This window comes from Juglans microcarpa x Juglans regia, chromosome 4S (genome assembly GCF_004785595.1).
Source record: "Juglans microcarpa x Juglans regia isolate MS1-56 chromosome 4S, Jm3101_v1.0, whole genome shotgun sequence".
NCBI lineage: Eukaryota > Viridiplantae > Streptophyta > Magnoliopsida > Fagales > Juglandaceae > Juglans > Juglans microcarpa x Juglans regia.
This window is the reverse complement of record NC_054601.1, coordinates 3,158,031-3,182,543: the sequence shown is the minus strand read 5'-3', so window position 1 is coordinate 3,182,543 and position 24,513 is coordinate 3,158,031. Positions and strand designations below refer to the sequence as shown.

General features: G+C 37.5%; 1 protein-coding gene across 3 annotated transcripts; it reads left to right on the top strand.

The window, feature by feature from the left end:
- The first annotated feature begins 1,710 nt into the window (after positions 1 to 1,710).
- On the top strand, positions 1,711 to 23,682 carry LOC121262807 (DNA ligase 4). 3 transcript variants are annotated; one of them, XM_041165414.1, is made up of 28 exons: positions 1,711 to 2,175; positions 2,259 to 2,350; positions 3,993 to 4,078; positions 4,175 to 4,311; positions 5,452 to 5,526; positions 5,747 to 5,838; positions 6,036 to 6,107; positions 6,912 to 6,991; positions 7,082 to 7,119; positions 7,225 to 7,231; positions 7,398 to 7,559; positions 16,482 to 16,557; positions 16,851 to 16,975; positions 17,064 to 17,098; positions 17,196 to 17,254; positions 17,632 to 17,715; positions 18,133 to 18,228; positions 18,328 to 18,376; positions 18,528 to 18,615; positions 18,757 to 18,957; positions 19,993 to 20,118; positions 20,249 to 20,348; positions 20,440 to 20,545; positions 20,775 to 20,905; positions 21,038 to 21,199; positions 21,926 to 22,081; positions 22,814 to 23,501; positions 23,606 to 23,682. In XM_041165414.1, exons 1-28 carry the CDS (start codon positions 1,831 to 1,833, stop codon positions 23,669 to 23,671), a joined length of 3,534 nt encoding a protein of 1,177 aa, XP_041021348.1. In that variant the 5' UTR covers positions 1,711 to 1,830; the 3' UTR covers positions 23,672 to 23,682. The 3 variants fall into 3 exon arrangements, with proteins under 3 accessions (XP_041021348.1, XP_041021350.1, XP_041021351.1); XM_041165416.1 differs by lacking the exon at positions 18,757 to 18,957; XM_041165417.1 differs by lacking the exons at positions 1,711 to 2,175; positions 2,259 to 2,350 and having other exon boundaries at positions 4,170 to 4,311.
- Positions 23,683 to 24,513: the final 831 nt, after the last annotated feature.

The window sequence follows — 24,513 nt, the reverse complement described above, 5'->3', positions numbered from 1 at the left end:
CATTTTTTTTCAAATTTCAAAACAATAATAATATTAAAAATTAATATTCTAATAATATTTTATTTTACTCATATAAAATCATCTCATCTCATCTCATCTCACTATCAAACGAGTCCTAAATGTAATGGGTAGTATTAATTTTCTATTGGGTCATTAATTTTGTAAATGGATTTTTTTTTTTTAATAATAACGGACCAATTTTCATTCATAAAAGAGATATACAAAATTGACTTAAAAGCAAGCCAGTTACAAACATTAATAACTTTCCAACACACTTATGTGATTGACATGGTCCAATCTAGACGGTAGATCTCTAAATATATAAGTTTAAGAGATAGCATAACTCTGTCTATGATAGAATTAACAGTAACCGGGTGACAAAACCCCATATCCCGCCTAAGCGGAGTAAGGTGCACCAATCCCACCTTAAGCACGGCCTAAGCGGAGGGGGGGACCACTCCTTTCGGATTAAGGTCTAAGGCATTATTTTTTGGATTTTTATTTTTTTAAAAAGAAAATACAGGACACAAAATAAAATACAATGGGAAAACACTGTGAAAAAGGAAAAACAGTGCTCCAAGAGGCTGTTGTGGCCCATGCAATACACGTGCCACTTTGGAAGGAAAATCGACTGTCGATCTTGGAAGTCCTAGACTCAAATGCTCCAGAAATGCCATGTGTATAGTCAGCAGAGGGCTTCTTGGTGGCGTGTGAGAGCCATGCATCGAACGTCTCCAGGAATTTTGTCCCACACGTGCGGGCTACTCGTCGCTCCGTTTGGCACCGCATTGGGTGGACTTGAAGATTGGCGGCTGGGTTACACCGTGGAGGGGCGCGTGCAGATCAATGAATGCCGGAAGTTCCAAATATGCGATTCTTCTTTATCTGGCCTAAAAAACACAAAAAGAAGACAAAAAAACTAAACGGAACACTACACGGAGGGGGAGGGAGGGGGAAGGGAGCCGAAGCTCCCATGCCCTCTAGCCAGATCTTTAGTGAAGGTTTAGGGAGAAGGGAGAGCTTTTTTTCTAGAGAGAGAGAGAGAGGTTCCTTATATATACCTATGCTATAAGTATATCGATTGTCACATTGATGCCATTTTTTGTCTTGCATGTACATGGTTTTTAAGACTGAAGTTTTGCATCCCCTGTCTGAAACACGCAGGGCCACACACGTATAAAAATCATTATTCTTGGTATTCATTAATATTTTTTACAATTTATTTTACAATCTTCTTAATGTGATGGTGTCATTTTATAAAAAATATTTAAAAACATTTGACATGCGTTTTTAATCTCACATATTGCTCTCTATTTAAAATAAAACTATAAACAAAATGTGTATATTATTCAACTTTGTTTGCTTATACAAATTATTTCATCTCATTTAATTTAATTATTATAAATTTTTTAAAATTTTATATAAAATATAATAAATAATTTAATTTTTTTAAATTTTAAAATAAATATAATATTAGAAAAATATTTTAAAAATATTTTATTTAATTTTAAATTTTTATCCATCATCTCACGTGTCACCAAAAGATATTTAAAAATTTCGGTTCTTATTAAAAACAAAAAGAAAATAATGTGATTTACTTCGTACAGAAAAGTACCAATTTAACCTCCCCCTTCCTTGGCGAGCAAGCTTCGGGAAAAGCACAAAACGGTGGGGCGGTTTGACTCAGCGTGCTGAAAAGTACCAATTTCTCCTTCCGCTTGAAGTTGAATCGCATCAAAGTCGCACTTTTATGTGTTTGACTCTCACTTCAAAGGAGACAGACAGCACTGCACTCACGAGCCGGAGAGTTCCGAAGATCCTTCTGGTGGAATGACAGACCGGACAGGGACCAACACCAAGTTCAGCGTGCTCTGCAGTCTCTTCACTTGGATGCAGCGGAGCAAGTCGTCCGCCAAGAAGCGTTCCAAGTTCCGCAAGTTCCTCGACGCCTTCTGCGATCCTGGCAACTACTTCTGTCCCATCCGCCTGATCCTTCCAAACCTCGACCGAGAGCGCGGCAACTATGGTCTTAAGGAGTCCGTCCTCGCCACCTGCCTCATCGACGCCCTCGGCATGTCCCGCGACTCCCACGATGCCCTCCGCCTCTTCAATTGGCGCAAAGGCGGTGCCCGCTCCGGCTCCAATGCCGGCAACTTCTCCCTCGTCGCAGCTGAGGTTCCCCCCTCTTAGATTTATTAATACTGTTATTTTTACTGGCGTTTGGTACTAAGTCTTTGGAATTTTCTTCGTGGAAACAGGTATTGCAGCGAAGGCAAGGGATGGCTTCCGGTGGACTAACAATCCAGGACGTGAACGATTTGCTTGATCGCTTGGCTTCTTCTGAAAATAGGTACACCATTTGATTTCCGTTTCTACTTTATAGCTCTTACAGGGCAAATGTGCATTGTTCAGATATGTGTAATGTGCATGCCTGGATCTTCATGAGGAAAATAAGGTGCGCCGTTCGTTATTGCCTAAAATTGGATACGTTTGGTTCATCAACCCATTTCAACTCATCATTGTAACTTTTTCAAATTTCAACACAAAATATAATAAACAATTTAACTTTTTTAAATCTCAAAATAATAATAATATTAAAAAATAATATTCTAACAATATTTTATCATCTCAACTAAACTCAACTCAATTTAACTCAGTTCAACGTCCAAACGCAACCTTAGAACAATATCATCACCTTAAACAAATTTCGTTATTAACATAGAAAGGAAAAAAACCTAAAAGATGTGCAATCCTGATATTTATGTGGAAATGGCGCACATGTCTACAGGTGCTACCCGCACTCTACCGGGCGGGGTTGCCCGCACTCTACCGGCGGGGTTGCCCGCACCCCACCTCCGCATGGGCTGGGGGTTGGGGAGTTTTGCCCCTCGGAATCGGCCACCTCATCTCGGGGTAGGGTCCCCTGTCAGTGGGCCGGGGTGTGGGGGTGGACCCATAGTCTGTCTGTCCACTGCCTACCACCCACCTAGGGCTGTCCCGAGAAAAAATACAAAAAAAATTCGAACACTGTGGAAATGAACAAAGTTACAAAATACCACAACAAATACCATCAAATCGGAAACAATGAACAAACCAACAAAGTTACAAAATACCACAACACAACAATGAGCAAATTTACAAAATACAAATAAAATCCACAACAATACTCATTGAATCAGAACGACGGAAACAACAAGAAAAAAAAAAACCTAAACTAGCAAAAACAAAAACCTAAACACAATAAACATTGATTGCGAAAGGTTCTGAGAGACTGAGAAGATGAGGAGATGAGGAAGATGAGAAGAAGAGGATGCAGGCTGCGCCACCGCAGCGACTACGAGAGGGAAAGAGACTGTTTTGGCATTTTTTTTTGTTTATAAATATTTGTTACCAAAACGACGAATATTTGTTTAAAAATATATGTATGTATAAATATATATATATATATATTTTGGGTTGGGCTTAAGCCCAGCCTGGGGTGCAGAGGGGGGCAGGCTGCGAGTTTGCCAGCACCGCCTAGGCGGGGCTGGGGCGGTGGACACAGGGTGGCGGGGGCGGTGCCCACAGCCCACCCCTACACATGTCAGGTCTACAATGTATTTACTTTTATTTAAAAATGTTTGTCAAAAGTAGAGAGAAGAAAACTTTACCTTGATTAGGTTTGTCGTTAAGTGTCCTCATCCTCACTTCTACATCATTTATTAGATCTATAGTTGGTCACCCCTGTTTTATCTATGTTTATTTAGCAAACATTTTGTTCAGAGACCGCTACCTTTCATTTATTTTTCTTCATGCTCATTTAATGGCAAATCTGTTGTAGTAGATTGTTTGGCTCAGTTCCTGCTTGATCATTGTGTATTCTTTGTGCCATTATGTGATATGTATTACTTGACTCAGTTCCTTCTTCATCATTGTCTATTCTTTGTCTCATTATGTGATATTGATCTTTCTGTTTTCATTTTGGTTTTTTATTTTCACAAACATGGCAACAGGGCTGAGAAGACATCGGTTCTTTCTACTCTGATAAACAAGACAAATGCTCAGGAAATGAAGTGGATTATCATGATTATTCTTAAAGGTGTTTTTTATTGACATCTATAGTTTGTGGAATTATCTTCTTCATCTCTGTGGGCTTAAACTACGATGGTTATCTATCTTTTTTTTTTTAGAACAGATTTGAAGCTGGGGGTTAGTGAAAAGAGCATTTTTCATGAGTTCCATCCTGATGCTGAAGACTTGTTTAATGTGACATGTGACCTAAAATTGGTTTGTGAAAGGCTAAGGAGTCGAAGACAAAGGCATAAACGCCAGGTCCATTGCATTTCAATGCCCTTTAATCTCTTTTTCGTATGTTATGTTATAGAAACCTAAATCTTGTTTATTTTTGCTAGTGCTTTTTGGGGTTTGTTATTTGGGACATGAATTTATACCACATTGTTGAAATGTAACAAGTTATCTAATGAAGCTAGTATTTAGGGTTTGACTTAAAAAGTGCATGTAGAAAAGCTAGTATAAGGAGTTCTCTAGTTGATAAAATTTGGTAAGCTTCTTGCTTATGTAGGTTGTAAGTTTTTATTGTATATATGAAGAGCCATAAATGTCTCTTCCTAAGGAAGTACAACAGACATTTTTTTGATAACTAAAAATTTATTAGAAAGCGTGAAAAGGTGCAACCCAAGTACACCGGATGACAACAGGCATGGAGGATGTATGTGACAAAATGGCAGGAGCTCTGATTCCATGAGTGGGATTTATGTTGCTTTTTTTTTTTAAAAAATAAATAACTGAGAACTAGGAGAATCACACATAGGCCCTCGCACTCATATGTGGGATGTGCAGTTGTTTGAGTTGTAATATGACGGTAAGCTCAAAGCCATGCTATGTATTGTGTTCAAAGCCAATTTAATTGCACCACCTGCAAAAGAACTACTGTTATGTAAGGTGTTTTCTAAGCTCCTAATTTTCACACAAGATATGGCTTTCTGTGGAAATGATTTGCTTGTTATTTTAAAGTATCCCCCCTGCTCCCCCAACCCACGTTTTCACCTACTTCTGTACTCAACCGCTTACAGATGCAAAGGAAAAGGTCCAATAATAAATGCTGCTCTTTATGATTATTCTGGGTTGAGAAAAATTAGGGTAATATGCCAAGTGAGACTCGTGGCAAGATTTTTTAAGATCAAAACTCAAGTAGGAGTTGGATTGAATTTAAGTTACAAGCTGGAACTGGTAAAAAGGTTATTGGATTATACATTTTTTGTTTAGGCAGAAAGAGTTGCATTTAGATTCAGTGCAGTCGGTGCATAACAAGAACTATTGCTTGTAGCCCTCTGTTCATAGGTGGTTTAAACCATTAATAATTTGTCCCCTATTGTTGAACTTCTTTAATAGCCTTCTATGTGCTTACTACATGGTGTTGCTGATAATTATGACATTTGTGTATATTTTCAGGATATTGAAGTTGGAAAAGCTGTGCGCCCACAACTAGCTATGAGAGTTGCTGATGCTACAGCTGCATGGAAAAAGGTGTTGGGTCAGCAAAGACTTAACTATCTTGATCACATATTTTCAGGACCTTGACATTTGAAAAGGCTGGATTATATCTTACTGAGCTCATTGTCAATATTGTCCATTTGAAATTTTGTTTCCCAACCCCAAACAAAAGCACATTATTACATGGTTTTCTTCATCAATCATATGTCTTAACCCTGCACTATAGTTTGACATCCTTGTCCCCTCTATTTAGCTTAATGGGAAGGAAGTGGTTGCTGAATGCAAATTTGATGGTGATCGCATTCAAATTCATAAGAATGGAACTGAGATACACTTCTTCTCAAGGTAGGTCCACACTTATTCCTTATCACCCATTTTTCATAGTTGATTAAGTTTTATGCTTTCAATCTTTTGAACATGCAATTATGTAATGCCTGGGCGATTATTATACAAGTGGTTTCACAATTTTGAAGTTTCTGAATTTTTGTAAACTTTGCTTACGTGGTCTTGCATGATCCATAAGTTTTTTTTCTCTTCGGCAGGAACTTTCTTGATCACTCTGAATACGTGCATGGGATGTTGGATGTTATTATACAAAATGTTCTGGTCGATAGGTACGCATTCATGTCAAGTTGTTATTTGAAATTCTTTTATGTTATTTCTGGCTGATTTTTCTGCATTTTCGCATGTTTGTGATCTAAGTCTTACATACAACCTGCACTGGGTGAGCTCTAGTTATCTTATTTGTTGTTTCACCTCTTATAATTGAACCGGAGAAGAGGCACGATCTGTCCCACCGGCAATGTAGGTTCTTAGATAAGAGGCTAGCCACCTTGAGATATGGAACTGAGCTTCCTGGTATCGCTAAACTTGTCTGATTTGGGAATGAACACCTTTGTATCTTTCAAGTTGTCTGATTGGGGAATGAATGCCTTGTAGAGAAATGAAAGAGCCATTCTAAGTATCATGCCTACTTCTGTCTTGTGTCTAGTCATACCTTACTCCAAATAGCCACAGGGATTCTTTTTTTGAAAGATGATTTACTATGACCAGCTTTCATGAGATTTTCTCAATGGATGGACTTTAAAACGGCCAACCTCCCTCCATTCAGAAAAAGAAACTCTGGTGGTGGTCTTCTTTGTCCATGACATGCATGTTTTGCAACTTTCAATTCGTTTTATGATTGAATGGAAAATGGCTGTAGGTCCTTACATTTGTCAATCTATATTCTTTACTATTCTTTTAATTAACATGGCGAAACCACTAAAAGGAATCAAGGATATGGTTCTTAGGGAAGGTTGAGTGAATGTTGGCCAATTGATCTACCTGAACTTTCTCTTCTCTTAATACAGAATGTGATGCATTGAATATTTTGAATCTCTTACAATGGCTAATTTTTCTCCTTGTAATGTTTTTAGATGTATACTTGATGGTGAAATGTTGGTCTGGGACACATCTTTGAATCGTTTTGCTGAGTTTGGTTCAAATCAGGAAATAGGTTTTTTGACCTTTTGACTCAATAGCTTCATTTTTCTCCTCATTTCTTGTAGCATTTGCATTGAAAATAATTTTATCCTTTTTTGTACAGCCAAGGCCGCGAAGGATGGACTGGACAGTGATAGACAGGTCCTTTTTTTTTTAACACATATTATGTTTCTATGTGGATCTTTAGACAAGGATGCTGATGTTTGCTTTTTCTTTCTTCTTTCTTTTCCCCCCCATTTTGTGCAGTTGTGCTGTATCCTTTATGTGCTGTGCTTTCAAGGTCCAGCATTTAGTTTAGCACTCTGATACGATTTTCTTTTTAGGAAAAAAATCTTTTTATGAGCGGTTCTGTTTATTTGGAGATGAAAATTGCCATTAGTTAAAGTTGCTTTGTTGTATCTTAACATGAAATTGGCTAGATGTTGCATTTGACATTCTTTATGTTGGGGATACCAGTGTAATTCACCAAAGCTTGAAGGAACGGCACGAGCTCCTGCAGAAAGTTGTGAAGCCTCTGAAGGGTCGTTTGGAAATCTTAGTACCTAATGTTGGACTTGGTCTTAATATTCTCCGCCCTTCTGGTAAAAATTGGTACATGAGATTAGATCACACTAAATTAGAAAGTTGGTAAAAATTGATGTATGAGTTTAGATCACACTAAATATAGTAGAAAGCTTTTTTCTTTCTCACACATGAATATTTATTTATTATTGATAATTATATTTTTCTAATTAGGTAGATTTATTGTTTTTGTGTTCTTAGTAAATAATATTTATATGATCCAATGTTATCTAGTACAAGTTAGGTTTCGATGGGTTGTGTTGTAGGTGAAACCCATCTCTACTTTAAGAAGTGAACCGTTTTTAGGAGCTTATTTTCAGTTGGTTTTAGGCTACTATTTATAATGTTTTTCGTAATTTTGGAGAGCTTTAGCTCATATGGTACTCCTTCTCTAATTGTGAGAAAAAGAAGGAAGATGAGGTTGTGGGTTCTAGATTCAGTGAGTGTGTAACAACCCGATCCTAAGTTTAGGCTATAAGTAAGTTTTTTGTAATTTTTTTATATAGCTATAAATATTATTATTATTATTATTATTATTATTATTATTATTAGGTTTTACATTTATTAATTTTAATATGATTATTATTATATTGTTATGATATTTTATGTATCACCCGATTTTGTGCAATAGCCGCTTACTCAGTCGACGAGCAGTTTCTCCACTCCGCAAGTCTCTTTCCCTAGGGTTTATTTTTATGGTGTTATCTACCACCTATATATATATATATGTTTATATGCTAGATCTTTTGCATGAAGAAAACCTCATGCCGCAAACTGAGAACTATTTCTAGCCTCTGCCCAGCCGCACTCAGCCCCTGCCCAGAGTATGCTGACGCCACCTTTGACCACCTCAGGGATGACCAACACAGCCCTGTCTTGCACCCATTGAACAGAGCACCGTTAGGGCCACGACTCGACGACGGAACCACCGCGGCAACCCCACTGCGTAGACCATGCATGACCATGAAGGACCTCTGAGCGCTGTCACGTACACCACACTGCGGCCTCTTGCAGTACCCTTAGATGAGCCCCTCGACGCAGCCTCCGTGAGACGTAACTAGCCACCAGAATAGCCGCCCTTCCCCTCTCTCAACCACCGTGCAAGGCCAAGAGCCCCCAAACACAGTGAGCCTCGCCATGCGCCACCTTCTTCACGGAACCGTATTAGTGAACCTCTGTTTCCACGTTTGAAAACAGGGCCGTCGCTCTCCTCCACGGTAGCCACTTCAAGAGGCGCCGAACCACCTCTCCGATGACTCATAAACCACCGACTAGCGCAGCCCCGTCGAGCCCACTCCCTTCCGGTAAGCCCACGACCGCTGCCAGTCTCCTCTCCTTCTCGGTTATTTTCGGTAGTTTTCGGTTTACCCTCTCTCTCTCTCTCTCTCTCTCAATTGCATAGTGGCCCATTGGCCGGAGTTGCCACCGCACCCAGCCACGAGCCGTCGCTAGTTGTTGATCACGGTAAGCCCCTGCCCAGGAACCCAGTCACGCCGCTAGCCACCCAGACCACCATCGCAGTGGCCTTCTCCCTCTCTCGGTGAGCTCCTCTATTATCGCACAGCCTGTTTCTTTTGTTTGGTTTCCATGGGTCCTAAATCTCTAGATTGTTTGTTTCATAACGGGCCTTGGGCCCTAAGCCCATTCGGCCAGTGCTTTTCCTGAGACTAGTATGCTAGGCTTATTTTTAAGTGGATTTTATGTTTTAAATAGTATTACGGGTCAGGTTACACTTTTACAGAAACTATTTTAGTTATGTTTAAATGGACTTATATTTTAAGTTGAGTTTAATTTTATTAAATAAATATATTAGTCACAAGTTCATTTTTATTAGAAAATGCTTAAAGAATTTGAAATGTATTTTAAAGTGTACTATTGAGCCTATTATTTTAGTTAATATTCTCCTTTGTCTATTTAGCCAGATTTTAATAAAATTATTAAGTTATATTTTAAATAGAAATAAAGAAATATGTTAAGAATATTTAATGATATTATTATTTATTTGATTTCTTGTTTAATTATGTTAATTATAAGAAAGGAAACCTATTTTAAGAATTTAAGTTTTTATGACTTATTTTTAATAGAATTGATTATATCTCAAGTATTATACTAAGTTATATTTTGAAAGTAAGAATATTCTATTGGTATTGTAAATAATTTAAGATATCAATATTCATTGATTTAGTGATAAACAGAATATTTATTTGATTATGTTCTACGATTTGAATTTAATTAAATAAAACTTAGTTTAAGAATTTAAGTTTATGAATTATTTTAAAATAGTTCGAGTATTCATCTAAATTATGAATAAGTATTTTAAGTAATTTAGACACTAGGATTTATTGATATGTTTAACACTATCTTTTAGATTGTGGATTTAATTAAGTAAGATATTAGTACTTATGTGTTTCCAAACCAATTTAGTGATAGTTATTATTTCATATAGGTCTCAAGTTACGAAGTGTTATTCAAGAAGACACGCAGCGAGGTAAGTAATTTGATCACAAGTTTAGGATTATCACAGTTCAGTTTATAGATAATTAAGTATTCAATCCAGTTCATTTAGAGCCAATTATTTATGCACCACTCATGTCATATGCAAACATGTCATCCAGCATAGCATACTATTTTGTCATTCCGCATCATGTTTAAATTCAGAAATTATGATTATGTATGTAGTATGTCATGCATCTCATGTGTATAAGACACGTAAGCCATCTTAAATCCAAGTGAAAGATAAGATCAGATCAGTTAATAAGATGACCATTCAGATGCATGGTACCAATGCAGTTCAGTTTCAGGGTGGATGTGCAAGCCACGAACTCAATCTTAGTCCACCATAGTATGCCAGAATACTATCAGCGGCTCCCCTTGTGGCCGCAGGATGTGGGGCTGGTGCACAACTTCGCACATAAGGTTAAGTGTGTTGGCCAGTCAGATAAATCAGATCAGTTAAATAAAATCAGATCAGTCAGTTAATTCAGTTAAACAGTCATGCATAGCACAAGCATCAGTATGAATAGTCATGATTTTAAACTCTCAGCATGAAAGTTTTTATGAAAACCTTATATTTAGTATATTTACGTTGTGATGGATTCCTTGCTGAGTCTTCGACTCATTTTTGTTTATTTTCATGTTTTAAACCACCCAGGTGATGATGATGATTACGAGCAGACAGGCTAGGAGTAGAAGGAGCATTAAATTTTTGTTCAGACTTTCTAAAATAAAACATGTTTTTATGACATGAGTTTTGTTCAGTTTATTTCATTTAATGTTTTTGAAAGACTTTTTATTAGACATTTTCTACAAAATAAATTGCTGATTTCATTTATGAAATTTGAGATCTCTTGCCGGATTTTATTTTTATGAAAAGTACGTGACACTCCTAGCCTACGGGAAGGGGGTGTTACAGGGTGTCTATGTAACTTACTAAAGGGAAAGAAAAAGAAGCACGATTGTTTCTAATTGTGAAATTGGGTAGTTAGAATGAATAATTCTTTAGATAAAAATATTTTAATGTGTTTTGTTTTGGGTTTTGTGAGAGCCGGGAGGTTTTCCCAGATTGCTCAAGTCATCCTTGTCATCACCTTGCCCAGCATCCATCCCTTTTCTAAAAGTTGTTTTGTTTTTAATGTTTTTTTTTCACAAAAATCAACATCCTTCCCCATAACCTGCCCCATTGGATCTCTATATTAGTGGATTATATTTATTTGAATTAATTCCTATGTTATCTATGTATTTCGGGTATAGATATATTTGTACAGCTGTATAGGATTTATATGATTTGTAAGTTGAATATTTAGATTAAGTAGATAAGTATGGGAAACATATCTTATCCAAGATTTGAATCCCTATAGGATAGGAAGTCAGATTTCGAATGGCTGATTTGGTGTAATCTATTTTTGACTACTTAATGAATGAGAAGGAATAGGAGGAGGTATTCAGTCAAAGAAAGAAATTTGTTATGGTATCAAGAGCAGGTTCATAATTTTTTTTTTTCTATTTCTACGAATTTTTTTTCCTTTCTCGGGGCTTCTTTGTGGGTTCTTCATTCTCGGCGCTGGCTGAGTTCATGTTTGGCCTTCCGTGTGCTTCTCGGTGCCTTCATTGTTTGTTCTTGGCCTCTCGTGTGACTATTGGCGTTGTCTGAGTTGAAGGCTGGGGTTCCTTGTGACTTTCGGCAACCTCTTGAGTGTTTCTTGTGCATTATCGGCGCTGTCTGCGTCGATTTTTGGCGTCTGTTTCGAATTTTTTTTTTTGTCTGTAGAGGTGATTATCGGCACTTTGTTTCAGAGAGTGTATTGTGGATTTCTGAGGTTATCGGCACATTCTGTGAGTGATTTTTGGGCTGCGATATGTTGTATTGCGTGTGGGTGATAATTTCTTAGACTATCGGCATTGTCTGGAGCAGCTTGGTGCTCCTTGGCGAGGTTTGTTGTGGCTAGGGTTTCTTGTCTATTATGTCTTCTGAAATTAGAGATTCTCTTCTAGTTCGATTCAATGGAAAGAATTATGCTGCATGGTCTTTTCAGTTTCAACTTTTGGTGAAAGGAAAGGAACTTTGGGGTCATATTGATGGGAGTAGTGGGCACTAGAAGACAAAGATCAGCGGGCTTCTTGGGAAAGCAAGGATGCCCGAGTCATGTCTTGGATTCTTGGATCTGTTGATCCCCATATTATCTTGAATTTATGCTCATTCAAGAATGCTCGTGATATGTGGAATCATCTCAAGCGGCTGTATACTCAGAATAATGCAGCTAGGAGATTTCAACTTGAACTAGAGATGTCGAATTTCTCTCAAGGAGCTCTCTCTGTGGAGGAGTTTTATTCTAGTTTTTGTAATTTGTGGGCTGAGTATACAGATATTGTATACACTTCAATTCCAGCAACAAGTTTGGCCGATATTCAAGCTGTTCATGAAGCAAGTATGTGGGCACAGTTTCTTATGAAACTAAGGCCGGAATTGAATTTATTCGTGCTAATCTGATGAACCGAGATCCTGTGCCTCCACTTGATATGTGTTTGGGAGAGATATTTCGAGAGGAGCAAAGATTGATGACTCAAACAACCATGGAACAAGCTACTCCAGCTCCTGTGGCATATGCAGCTCAAGGAAAAACCAAAGGGAGGGATTTGAGCACTACTCAATGCTATAGTTGCAAAGGTTATGGGCATCTTGCTGCAAATTGTTCTAAGAAAACTTGCAACTATTGCAAGAAGCAAGGACATATTATCAAGGATTGTCCAATATGTCCTCCACGTCGCCAAGCAACTGCCTATTCAGCTGCTGCTGAGGCTACTAGTGCTGCCAGTTCTACCTTGGCCACTTCCTCTCATGTTCCAGCTTCCACTTCTCAAAATTCCACTCCTATTACACCAAAAATGGTCCAACAAATGTTCATCTTAGCTCTTTCAGCTTTTGGTATTTCTGGTAAAACCAAATCTGCCTCTAAACCTTGGTATTTTGATTCCAGTGCCACCAATCATATGGCAAGTACCTCTCACTCTCTTGTTAATGTCTCACAGTATGCTGGTCCACTTAAAATTCGCACGGCAGATGGTAGTTCCCTACCTATCATTGTCGTAGGTGACATTTCTCCTTCCTTAAATAATGTTTTGGTGTCTTCTTCATTAAATACCAATCTGATTTCTATTGGACAATTAGTTGACAGCAATTGTAGAGTGTCATTCACTTCTTCTGGTTGTCTTGTACAGGATCAGGTGTCCGGGAAGATGATCGAGGGGTCCTAAAGAGGGTCGGCTGTTTCCTTTATGTTTAGATTCAAAATCTGTTGAGTCAAAGTCTTTATTTTCGTTTTCTTGTAATGTTGGTACTTTGAGTGTGAAGGATTGAAATAGGCGGTTGGCCATCCCAATTCTCACATACTTCATAAGTTGTCATCTTCAGGTTTAATAGGCAATAAAGATTTCTATTCTCTTGATCAATTAAATTTTGATTGTGATACATGCAAGTTAGCTAAAAGTAAAGTTTTGCTTTTTCCTTCAAAAGGATCTCATGCCACTCGTGCCTTTGATGTTATTCATAGTGATGTGTGGGGTATTGCCCTGATAGAATCTCATGATCGTTATAAATATTTTGTGACTTTTATTGATGATTATACTCGTTTTACGTGAATTTACTTTCTTCGCACTAAGAATGACGTATTTCCGGTATTCAAGTGTTTCTTGGCTTATCTCACTAATCAATTATCTACCTCTATTAAGGTTTTTTTGCTCCGATTCAGGAGGAGAATATATATCTACTGAGTTTCAAATGTTCCTTCAAGATCAAGGAATTATTTCTCAACGTTCTTGTCCATATACTCCACAACAAAATGGAGTAGCTGAAAGAAAGAATCGTCATCTTCTTGATATGGTCCGGGCTCTCCTAATTGATTCGGGTGTGCCCTCTCGTTTTTGGTGTGAAACTTTGTCTACTACTGTGTATTTAATTAATAGATTACCTACTCCAGTATTAGACAATGTTCCTCCTTATTCTTTGCTATTTGGGCACTCCCCAGACTATTCTCAATTGCACTCATTTGGTTGTGTTTGTTTTGTACATCTTCCATCACACGAAAGACACAAACTTTCTGCTCAATTAGTCAAATGTGCCTTTTTAGGGTATAATTCTTTTTAGAAGGGTTTTGTTTGTTATGATCCTCAGGCTAAACGCATTCGAGTTTCTCGCAATGTGGTGTTCTTTGACAAACAACAATTTTTTCATACTCATCTAGACCCTATTCCTCCTAGTTTGTGTTTTGCCAAATTTTTCAGATGAAGATACAACTTCTACACCATCGTCCGCTCGGTTTAAACCTGGTCGTGTTTACACTAGGTGTAAACCATCTCATCCAGAAGATCTGACCGCTCTTTTTGCCCCTCCTAAGCATCCGCCCGTGCCTCCTGATCAATCCCTTGACACATCTTATGATCCACCACCTTGTTGGCATACTTCTAGAGTCTCCAAACCCCCGGATGATCCACCACCTTGTTGGCATACTTCTAGAGTCTCCAAACCCCCGGATCGGTATGGTTTTTCATCTAATTCTTCTATGTCTGCTACACTTTCTTCTATTGCTATTCCCTCCTCTTATAAGCAGGCTATGGAACATGAGTGTTGGAGGCATGCCATGCAAGTAGAAATGGATGCACTAGCAGTCAATGACACTTGGATATTGTGTCTTGTCCTTTTTCTGTGACACCTATTGGTAGTTAGTGGGTGTATTCTATGAAGCTTAGATCAGATGGGGTCCCTTGACAGATATAAATCTCGTTTGGTAGCTTTGGGAAATAGACAAGAATATGGGATTGATTATGACGAGACTGTTCGTCTCCTTCTTGCCATTGCCGCTACTCAGTCTTGGCAATTGCATCAGATGGATGTGAAGAATGCTTTCCTTCATGGTGATTTAAAAGAAGATATTTACATGAAACTTCCTTCTGGTATGCCCCTTTCCTCAGCTAATGATGTTTGTAAGCTGAAAAGGTCATTGTATGGTCTAAAACAAGCTCCCAGAGCTTGGTTTGAGAAGTTCCGCAATATCTTACTTGAGTTTCAATTCACTCAGAGTGCGTATGATGCTTCTTTGTTCCTTCATAAGAGTGATTTTGGTTTTGTTTTTCTGTTGGTCTATGTGGACGATATCATTATTATTGGATCCGATATTGAATTTATTCAAAGGGTTTAGATACATCTTCATAGGGTCTTTCATATGAAAGATTTGGGACTATTGACTTATTTCTTGGGGCTGGAAGTTCACAATCAGCCACATGGGTTATTTATTAATCAACATAAATACACCCAGGACCTTGTTCAGTTGGCTGGGTTGGGGGAGACTACTTCAGTTGATACTCCTATGGAAGTCAATGTGAAGTATCAGAAGGATGAAGGTGATTTAATTTCTGATCCTACATTATATAGGAAGCTTGTTGGGAGTCTAATCTACCTCACTATCACACGTCTGGATATCTCATATGTTGTCTATATTGTCAGTAAATTTATGGACACTCCTATACACTTGCATTTAGTGGATGTTCGTTGTATTATCAGATACTTGATTGGGACTCCTAACCGCGGGTTATTTTTTCCTGCTGGCACTTCTCTACAACTTATGGCTTATAGTGATGCCGATTGGGCTGGTTGCCCAGATTCTAGGCGTTCTACAACTGGGTGGTGCATCTTTCTTGGAGATTCACTCATCTCCTGGAAATGCAAGAAGCAAGAGTGTGTTTCTAAATCCTCTACTGAAGCTGAATATAGAGCTATGTCAGCAGCGTGCTCTGAGGTGATGTGGTTGTGGGGCATTCTTCAAGAGATTGGTTTTTCGCAAGACAAGCCAACTCCTCTTCATGGTGACAATACTAGTGCCATTCAAATTGCTGCCAATCCAGTATTTCACGAGTGTACCAAACATATTGAAGTAGATTGTCATCATATTTGTCAAGCCTATGAGGCTATGTCTATTATTCTTCCTCATATCTCTACGGATCTTCAAGTAGCTGATATATTCACAAAAGCGATGACAAGACAGCGGCATCAATTCCTAGTTAGCAAATTGATGCTAGTAGATACACCGACATCAATTTGAGGGGGGATATTAGTGGATTATATTTATTTGAATTAATTCCTATGTTATCTATGTATTTCGGGTATAGATATATTTGTACAGCTGTATAGGATTTATATGATTTGTAAGTTGAATATTTAGATCAAGTAGATAAGTATGGGAAACATATCTTATTGAAGATTTGAATCCCTATAGGATGGAAAGTCAGATTTCGAATGGCTGATTTGGTGTAATCTATTTTTGACTACTTAATGAATGAGAAGGAATAGGAGGAGGTATTCAGTCAAAGAAAGAAATTTGTTACTCTAATCTTGAATTTTCTCAGATTTTGTATGATAATGCATTTGTGGTGTCTTATTTGTGCTCGTGCAGGGGAACCTTGTTGGTCACTTATTGCTCATAATGTGGATGATGTTGAGAGGTTCTTCAAAGAAACCATTGAGAATAGGTCGGCTTTATTCTTTTATCAGGTTTTCTTCATGGTATAGCCTATCTTGGGCTTAGGGGACTTATACTTTGTGTTGTTAACTTGCAATAACGAACATGAAAAATGCCTTATCTTGCCTATTCAGCTGCATTATGCCTGATGTTCCCTCTTTTGGGTTTGTACTTATATAAGTGACATACACCCTTCATATGGGTTTGAGCATCCATTGAATAGTAAAAGAACAAGGAAACAATGATGTACACCATACTATTACTTTTGAGTGATTCTAAGCATTAATTAGCTTTAATTTTCAGAGATGAAGGGATTGTGTTAAAGGACCTTGGTTCCAAATGGGAACCTAGTGATCGGAGTGGAAAGTGGTTGAAATTGAAGCCTGACTATATTCGTGCTGGCTCTGATCTGGATGTTCTTATTATAGGTCTGTAATTTATTTATTTATTTCTTTTTCATATTTTTTACTTCAAATCAGTATTGTAGCTACCTTTTCTTCCGTACAATTTTGATAGGAGGATACTATGGCTCTGGACGTCATGGTGGGGAGGTCAGTTTGCCATCCTTTCTGATCTATTATAATATTTTCCCAGCCCTGATATGGGTTTCATGAGAAAAACTATTTATGGACCTACTAAATAGTGTAGGTAGCTCAATTCTTGGTGGGCCTTGCAGAGCGTCCTGCACCAAATACATACCCTAGGCGGTAATACTTTCTAACAATTAGCTTTACTCTGAATGTTGATTAGCTTTTTACCAGTAAAATACTAAAGCAACAACTTGGTAATGGTATATGATCTTACTGTGGCAGATTTACCGTTATCATTATTTTTACAACTCCCTTCTCTTCGAAAGAAAATAGTAATCTTCATGAGAGATGCCTCATCAACATGTTAACACGGCATTTTTAGAAAAGGAAAAGATAGATTCCAATCCTTTTCAATTGTAATTATTTAAGAGATCTATGTACTCATTCTGTGTAGATGAGGTTTCCCCTTTTTCTAATAAATTCCTACGGCATATTTAAAAAAAGTTCATGCACAGTAATTCCATGAATGGTTCTAATTAGATTTTGTTCTGCAGATTTATTTCTTTCTGTAGAGTGGGTACTGGACTTTCTGATGAGGAGCTGGATGCTGTTGCAACCAAATTGAAGCCTCATTTTAGGTACGGCTTGGATAACATGATGTTAGACAAATGTGTTTGATCCACTTTATTGGTTAAAATGTACACAAGCTACATGAACTAGTGGCAAAGTAACCAAAACAGCTTTGGTTGTGTTGTTTGCCTTCCGATCGCTCGGCTTGTGATTTTTGACTTAAAATTAACCTCATTTGTGATTTTCAGTGGTTTGGGCCAGATCAGGTCCAACTTTAGTTTCATTATTAGATCACTGAGATAAGTGCGATTGAGATGGTAGTTTATTCTGACATTCAGGGTTGCTGTTTATGGTAAATATTAGGAGTAGGCAAGATATGCCTGCCTAGGCTGGCCCGCCAAAGCTAATAGGCATCAAGAAGATTTTAGGTTTTTTGATATACTATCTGCTGGGGATATTGTGTTTTATTCACTCTGATTTCTCAGGAAATATGAATACCCAAGGAATGGGCCACCAACTTTTTATCAAGTAACGAATAACTCAAAAGAAAGACCGGATGTGTGGATTGACAGCCCTGAGAAGTTAGTATTATTATATTATGTCTGATGAAAGATGCTTTCCTTTTCTTTTTTTCTTACATGAACTTATTAGTTACGAGCTTTTGTTCTTCCTTGTTTCAGATCAATAATTCTTTCCATTACTAGTGATATCCGAACTATAAGGTCTGAGGTGCGTCCTCAAAACTGTAATATTTCTTTCGGTTTACAGGAAACATTATTACAACTTTGTACTTGGAAGGTGGCTGTTTGTTACTAAAGTTAATTGCCTCATACCTTATCTATGACCTGTCACTATATAATTGGTCTGTTCATTCTTGCAGGTATTTGCTGCACCATATAGCCTGAGATTTCCACGTATTGACCGAGTCAGATATGACAAACCTTGGCACGAATGCCTCGATTTGCAATGTAGGTGGATTACGCATGTTCTAATGCTTCTCTAGGTTTTCAATTTCACTCGGCGTTCATTTTCGTTCCTAATATATTTCTTTGACTTCAGCTTTAACAGAGGTAGGCATTAGTGTGCCATAAAATGTTGTTTGATTGCAGCTTTTGTAGAACTCGTACATTCAAGCAATGGTACTACACAAATGGGGACAAATTATGGTGGCCTCCAGGAAAGCAAACCAAAACGCTTGAAATCCTCTAAGGGAGCGAAAAAGAATGTCTCTGTTGTACCTTCTCATTTGCTAAAGACTGATGTTTCTGACATTAAAGGGGGCTCCTCAATATTTTCGAATATGATGTTTTGTATCCTCTTGAGAATTTTTCAGACTTACAACTTCATGTCCTTCACGGGATTGACAAAAGATCTGACCTTTGATGCTTTATTTTTTGCATAGAATACTGTTAAATATCCCCAAGAGCTTAAGCTTATGGAAATATTTAAATTTTATTATTTAATATATATTCTAACAAATACTTTTTTTTTTTTTTGGGGGGGGGGGGGGGGTGGGGGGGTGGGAGGGGAATGGATGCCATAACTGCTTAGAAAAAGTTGAAGCATTTTGAATTTGCTTGTTCATAAACCCCTTCAAAGATTGGGGCAAGGCCAAAGAAGTCTTTTCATTTTACATGTTTCCTCAAGACCTTCCTGGTGATCTCTCTCTCCCTCTCTCTGCTCCAACACATTGCCTTTTGAGCCCTACTTCCAAGCCGACGTGGACATACCCTCCACACAGCTAACACACAGCTAACATGGCAAGATTATTTGCAAGAGAAGGTTAAAAATAAATTCTCTCACACACAGCTAACACAGCTAAAAATTAAATCGTGCCATGTCAGTAGTGTGGAGTGTCTGTTCTTCTCATTGGTAAGCAAATATAATTTTTCTTGCCTGTTAATATAGCTTTGAGGCTAAGAAAACAAAAGATAGGGAAGACTCAGTTCTTCTAAGTGAATCAGTCCCAGCTGGATCTGAAGTTGTCTTAATCCACACTCCCCTCACAAAATCTGGTCATGCACAAGCCATGTGATTATCTGTGCTCACATAAATAAGTATATAGTTGTGACTATGACATGCTGCATATTGTGTTTGAATACTAATGTCCGGGAAACACATTTTGTTTGGTCCAATAAGAGGGAGAAAAGAGAAGGCGAAGAAATGTAAATACTTTTAGGCAAATTCTGATTTCGTATCTGGTTGGCATGTCTTCTTTTTTCTAGCTTGATAATGATGGAGACAATTTAACTGCAATTAAAATGCACTGTTCTGCTTTCATTGTGGTTGGTATCTGCCCAGTTGTTAATCCTTTTGATGGTGTTTTAATCTTCCTTGACATCTAGACTTTGTTAATGTTCCATCAACCGTCTCTCTTGATTCTTTGCACAAAATGGTTGCTGAGAATGGAGGGACTTTCTCGATGAATTTGAATAAATCAGTTACCCATTGTGTTGCAGCTGATAGCAAGGGTCTCTCTCTCTCTCTCTCTCTCTCTCTCTCTCTCTCTGCCAACCACTCACACAAGCACGCACATATATGCATTTACAAATGCAAATCTTTTACTGGTTGGAATGCATAAAGAAAAGGAAAATCTGGCAGGGATTAAGTATCAGGCAGCAAAACTTCGTGGTGATATTATTCATTGTTCTTGGGTATTGGATTGCTGCTCAGAAAAGAAGCTTCTCCATTTACAGCCAAAGTTAGTCATGCTTTTTAATCTTAACTTATTTATGGAAGCCCTTATACCCACATATTACAGTACTACAATTTTCTTACTCTTTCTCTTGCAGGTACTTCCTTTTCCTTTCTGAATCATCAAAGAAGAAGTTACAAGAAGACATTGATGAATTTTCTGACTCATACTATCAGGATCTTGATCTTCTGGACATCAAACAGGTAGATCTGAACATTTCTTCATACTTTTAAGTTCGTACTATTTTGTGCATGAAATGGCTATACCATGAATGGAAACAATAAAAAAAATATGGAAAAGAGGAGAAGAAGCATTGGTATGAAATTCTGGTGCATCCATTTTGCCTTTGGAATACTTACGAGTGCTCATGAAGAAACACCGATCAATATTTTGAAAAAAATGATATGATTTATATAGTTTCATTCTTTCCAGCTATTAAGTAATGTGAACAGATCTGAGGATATGAAAACTATCGACTACTATAAGAAGAAGTACTGTCCAAAGAAGAAATGGTCTCTCTTTCATGGCTGCTGTGTTTACTTCCACTCTTCAATATCATCCTTGTAAGAGTTGTCGACAATTACTATATATGTTATGCTTTTCTAGTTCTCAAATAATAAACTTATATACTTGGTGTTCTGGATAGTTTGTTCACCCAAACAGTTGTTCAATTGTTTTGAACTTTTTGTTTGAAGGAATCCAGATTGGGAAGTTCTGTGGAGACTTGCATTAAGGAGGTTGAAGCTTGAGGTTTCCATGGCTGGTGGAAAAGTCAGCAGCAGTCTTGCTCTTGCTACCCATTTGGTAGTCTTTTCTGTACCAGGTCTTGATGTGGACTTTGGAACCATATCAAAAGGGTATGTTTATGGTCCTCTGTGATCGATCAAGGATATTTACTTATTTAGGTTGTAGTCACTTCCGTTATAGTCAGATGACGACGACATGCGCTAAATCATAGCATAGGGCATGGCATTAGCTGCACTTAAATAAACTTGACAAGATATTGAGTCAATTCATCTATTTCACCAGTTGAATGAAATTGACAGTCGTGTGCCTATGTTATCTGATGTGGCTTGATTTGCAACATTTTGCTGAGAACTTAGTTATTCAGGATAATTCTTTGATTTCCATTCAAGGAAGTGGTTTTAAGAATGCATTGCTGCTTGCTTATCAAGATAAGGCTGTTGTGATAACCTAAGTTTGTGATTTGTCTCTGAGCTTTGACGATATTCTAATACGTGGTTTTTGTTATAATTGAGTAGTTAGAAAGGACAAGTGAATCACGGATTTGTTAAAAGTGAAATGTACAGTCTAAATTAACTGGCAGTAACATGACTACCACAACTATTACTATGCATGTTAAAATTGTGTTTTTTTTTTTTTTTTCTTTCCATTGTTCTGCCTTTTCTATTTGTATCTATTATTTTTCCTCCACTTACTAACATTTGACCTATAAGACGTACTGACCCCTTGTCCACAAGACCCAAGGCCCAAGGGCTTTCTTTTATTCATTGCAACTGCTGTCTCCGTATGTGAAGAGCTTAAAATGAGTATCCTTGTTTCTTCTTTCCCTTTTTTGATAGTTTATCTCTGTCGGAGAAGCATCTATTATGGAACAAGGTGTTGCATGTTGTGAAATCTCAATGGTTGGAAGACTGCTTGGAGAGGGACCAAAGATTGCCAGAAGAAACATATAGCTTGAAGGTGATTGGGGTGCACAATTCAAACACTGTAGAGTGGTGAGTTCCAATGTCTTTAGCTTATAGAATAAGGCATCTCGTTGCATGGTTGTAATAGTTGTAAGTTTAGCAGTCGGACTCATTCAAATAGTCAGCAGGGAGAATCCCCCGACTTTGCCATATTATTTTTTGACTTTGGGAGATTGATAACTTGTGGAGATTGTGGATCTAATCAACAATGTTCTTCTAGAAAGTGAAAATAAATAATTAAATAATCAGTCACAAATTTATATGCAAAAATCCTGCGTCATAAGGAAGTAGGTTATAGGGTCATGTTAGACTCATTATGTAATTCTATAGCGTTTGAGCATCCTTTGGTGTAGCCAGCCTTGGCCTTGGACAATAGACAATCTGTTTTGCCCTGCAGCATAATCTAACTTTGAATACACTGGTCCAATGACTCTAATCAGATTATGGCCCCTATACTCCAGCATGTAACTTCTTTCTAGTCCATTGCAACATTGATTTTCATCTTGGTTGCCGTATAAATTTGTTCTAACTTTCCATTTGGAAGGACCGAGTTTTTACTGAAGAAGATTGGGAGTGTCTAAACATCCGTATTTGGAATATTAAGAGACAAGACATCATAATCAAATTTAACTACTAAAATTTTAGCCGGAATGTACAGCCATATTTATTGCTCGATACAGATGCTGTCTACCATGTTCTTTTTCTTCTTTGCTAGATGTTCCAATTGATATAGCTGTTTTTGCTCTGTTACTATTTTCCCAGCAAACATGATAAACATGACCTGGATTTAGGAGCTCTTTCTGGATCGGATAATGAAGAAAAACAGAATATGCACTCTTCTCCTGATGCAAGGAAACAGGGAAGAGAGGAAGCTCCTTTAGCGAAACCTAAAATTTTGGCCTCATACGAGGGGGTGGGGAAAAGGAAACGAGGAAGACCTGCTGGTACAAGCAGGAAATTTAAAGGAAAAACAACCATGGTTCAAGCTCGGAGAACACGGGCACGTATTGGAAAGAGGCCTGCTAAAATATCTGATAATGAATCAGACGAAAGTGGATCTCATGATGAGAAGACGCACGGGAAAGAGATCAAAATGATGGAAGGAAATCATGAAATGATGGAAGGAAATCATGAAATGGCAGGCAATGGAAGCTCAGAAATCGAAGAGACTGAAATGGTAGAAGCATTTGAATCATCACCTAGGGGCAAGGTGGCTGAGCAAGAGGTTGAAAAGGATGTTCCTGAAGTGGGATTGACTACAACCCTAAGTAGCCAACACAGTGAGAGGCCCGAGAAGTTGGAAGTTATGACTGATCCGGTTCAAGCCATGTTATTGGACATGATTCAAAGTCTCGGAGTGACGGCAGTCAGGGCTAAAGATACGATTACTGTCACTGATGGTGAGACACAGCCCTTGGATCCCAATGCAGAGCCTAAGAAGAAAAAGAAGGTAAGCTACAAGGATGTTGCTGGTGAGTTGCTCAAGGATTGGTAATATGATAGCTGCGTTGGCTTTTAAGTTATATAATTTAAATTTTATTGCCCGTTGTATAGTATCTGAAAGAACTGGCAGTCTGTATATTGTACCTGAAGTTTTGCTGGATACGGTATAAGAAGTGAACGGAATGGGGAAACCTCGCTGTGTCCACGGTATTCTGCAGTGGCTTGACATTCTCTTTCCCCGTATCTCTGCTTACGTGGCAGCAGAAAACAACCCCACGTCATTCCCATCCAATTGATTTAGAACCAAAGTGGCAAAAAAACAAAGTATGGGATCCCGCTAGCAATTTTGTCATAACGAGCTTGGAAAAGATTGCATCGAAATAGAAATGCTTCTCAAGAAACAAATTATCACAAAAAACAAGGTAGAGTTTGCTTCAATGATAGCAGTCAACTGGTTTACCATCAGTTTACTACTTGCAAATAAAAAATACATTTTAAAATTATAAAATAATTTTTATAATACAGTTTTGTCATTTTTTTTTTATTTTTTATTATTATATATCAGTTCATTGGTAAAGGAATTGTAGATCAGTTGGTAGGGTATTATTCTGTTAATATCTCTTTTATTACTGCTTTATTATTTAATTATTTTTTTTTTCTTTTTGCTATTTGAATCTGCCATTTGGATTAAAATTTCTAAAACATGACCTTCTTGCATAATTTAGAAAAGAATAAATTCAATCAATGTAATCATATAATTTAATTAAAAATAAATTTAATTTTATAAAAATAAATTTATTTTTAATTAAATTATATGATTACATTAGTTAATTTTTTTAGATTATACAAAAAAGTCATTCTGAGAATTTTAATTCAGATTTAAACAGTAAAAAGAAAAGAAAAGAAAAAGTAGGTAGTAAAAATAATAGGTCTAAGGTATCAACCGCGAATTTTACTCGAACTTGTAAGCGCAGCTATTCCCGTTAACTTGACCTGGTCCTCTCTCTCGGCCTATTCTT

Excerpts from the sequence above, each read along its gene's own strand:
- LOC121262807 (XM_041165414.1), top strand. The coding sequence starts at position 1,831 with ATGACAGACCGGACAGGGACCAACACCAAGTTCAGCGTGCTCTGCAGT. Across the intron at positions 2,176-2,258 it reads TCTCCCTCGTCGCAGCTGAG|GTATTGCAGCGAAGGCAAGG; the intron begins GTTCCCCCCTCT and ends TCGTGGAAACAG. Across the intron at positions 6,992-7,081 it reads TGGTTCAAATCAGGAAATAG|CCAAGGCCGCGAAGGATGGA; the intron begins GTTTTTTGACCT and ends TTTTTTGTACAG.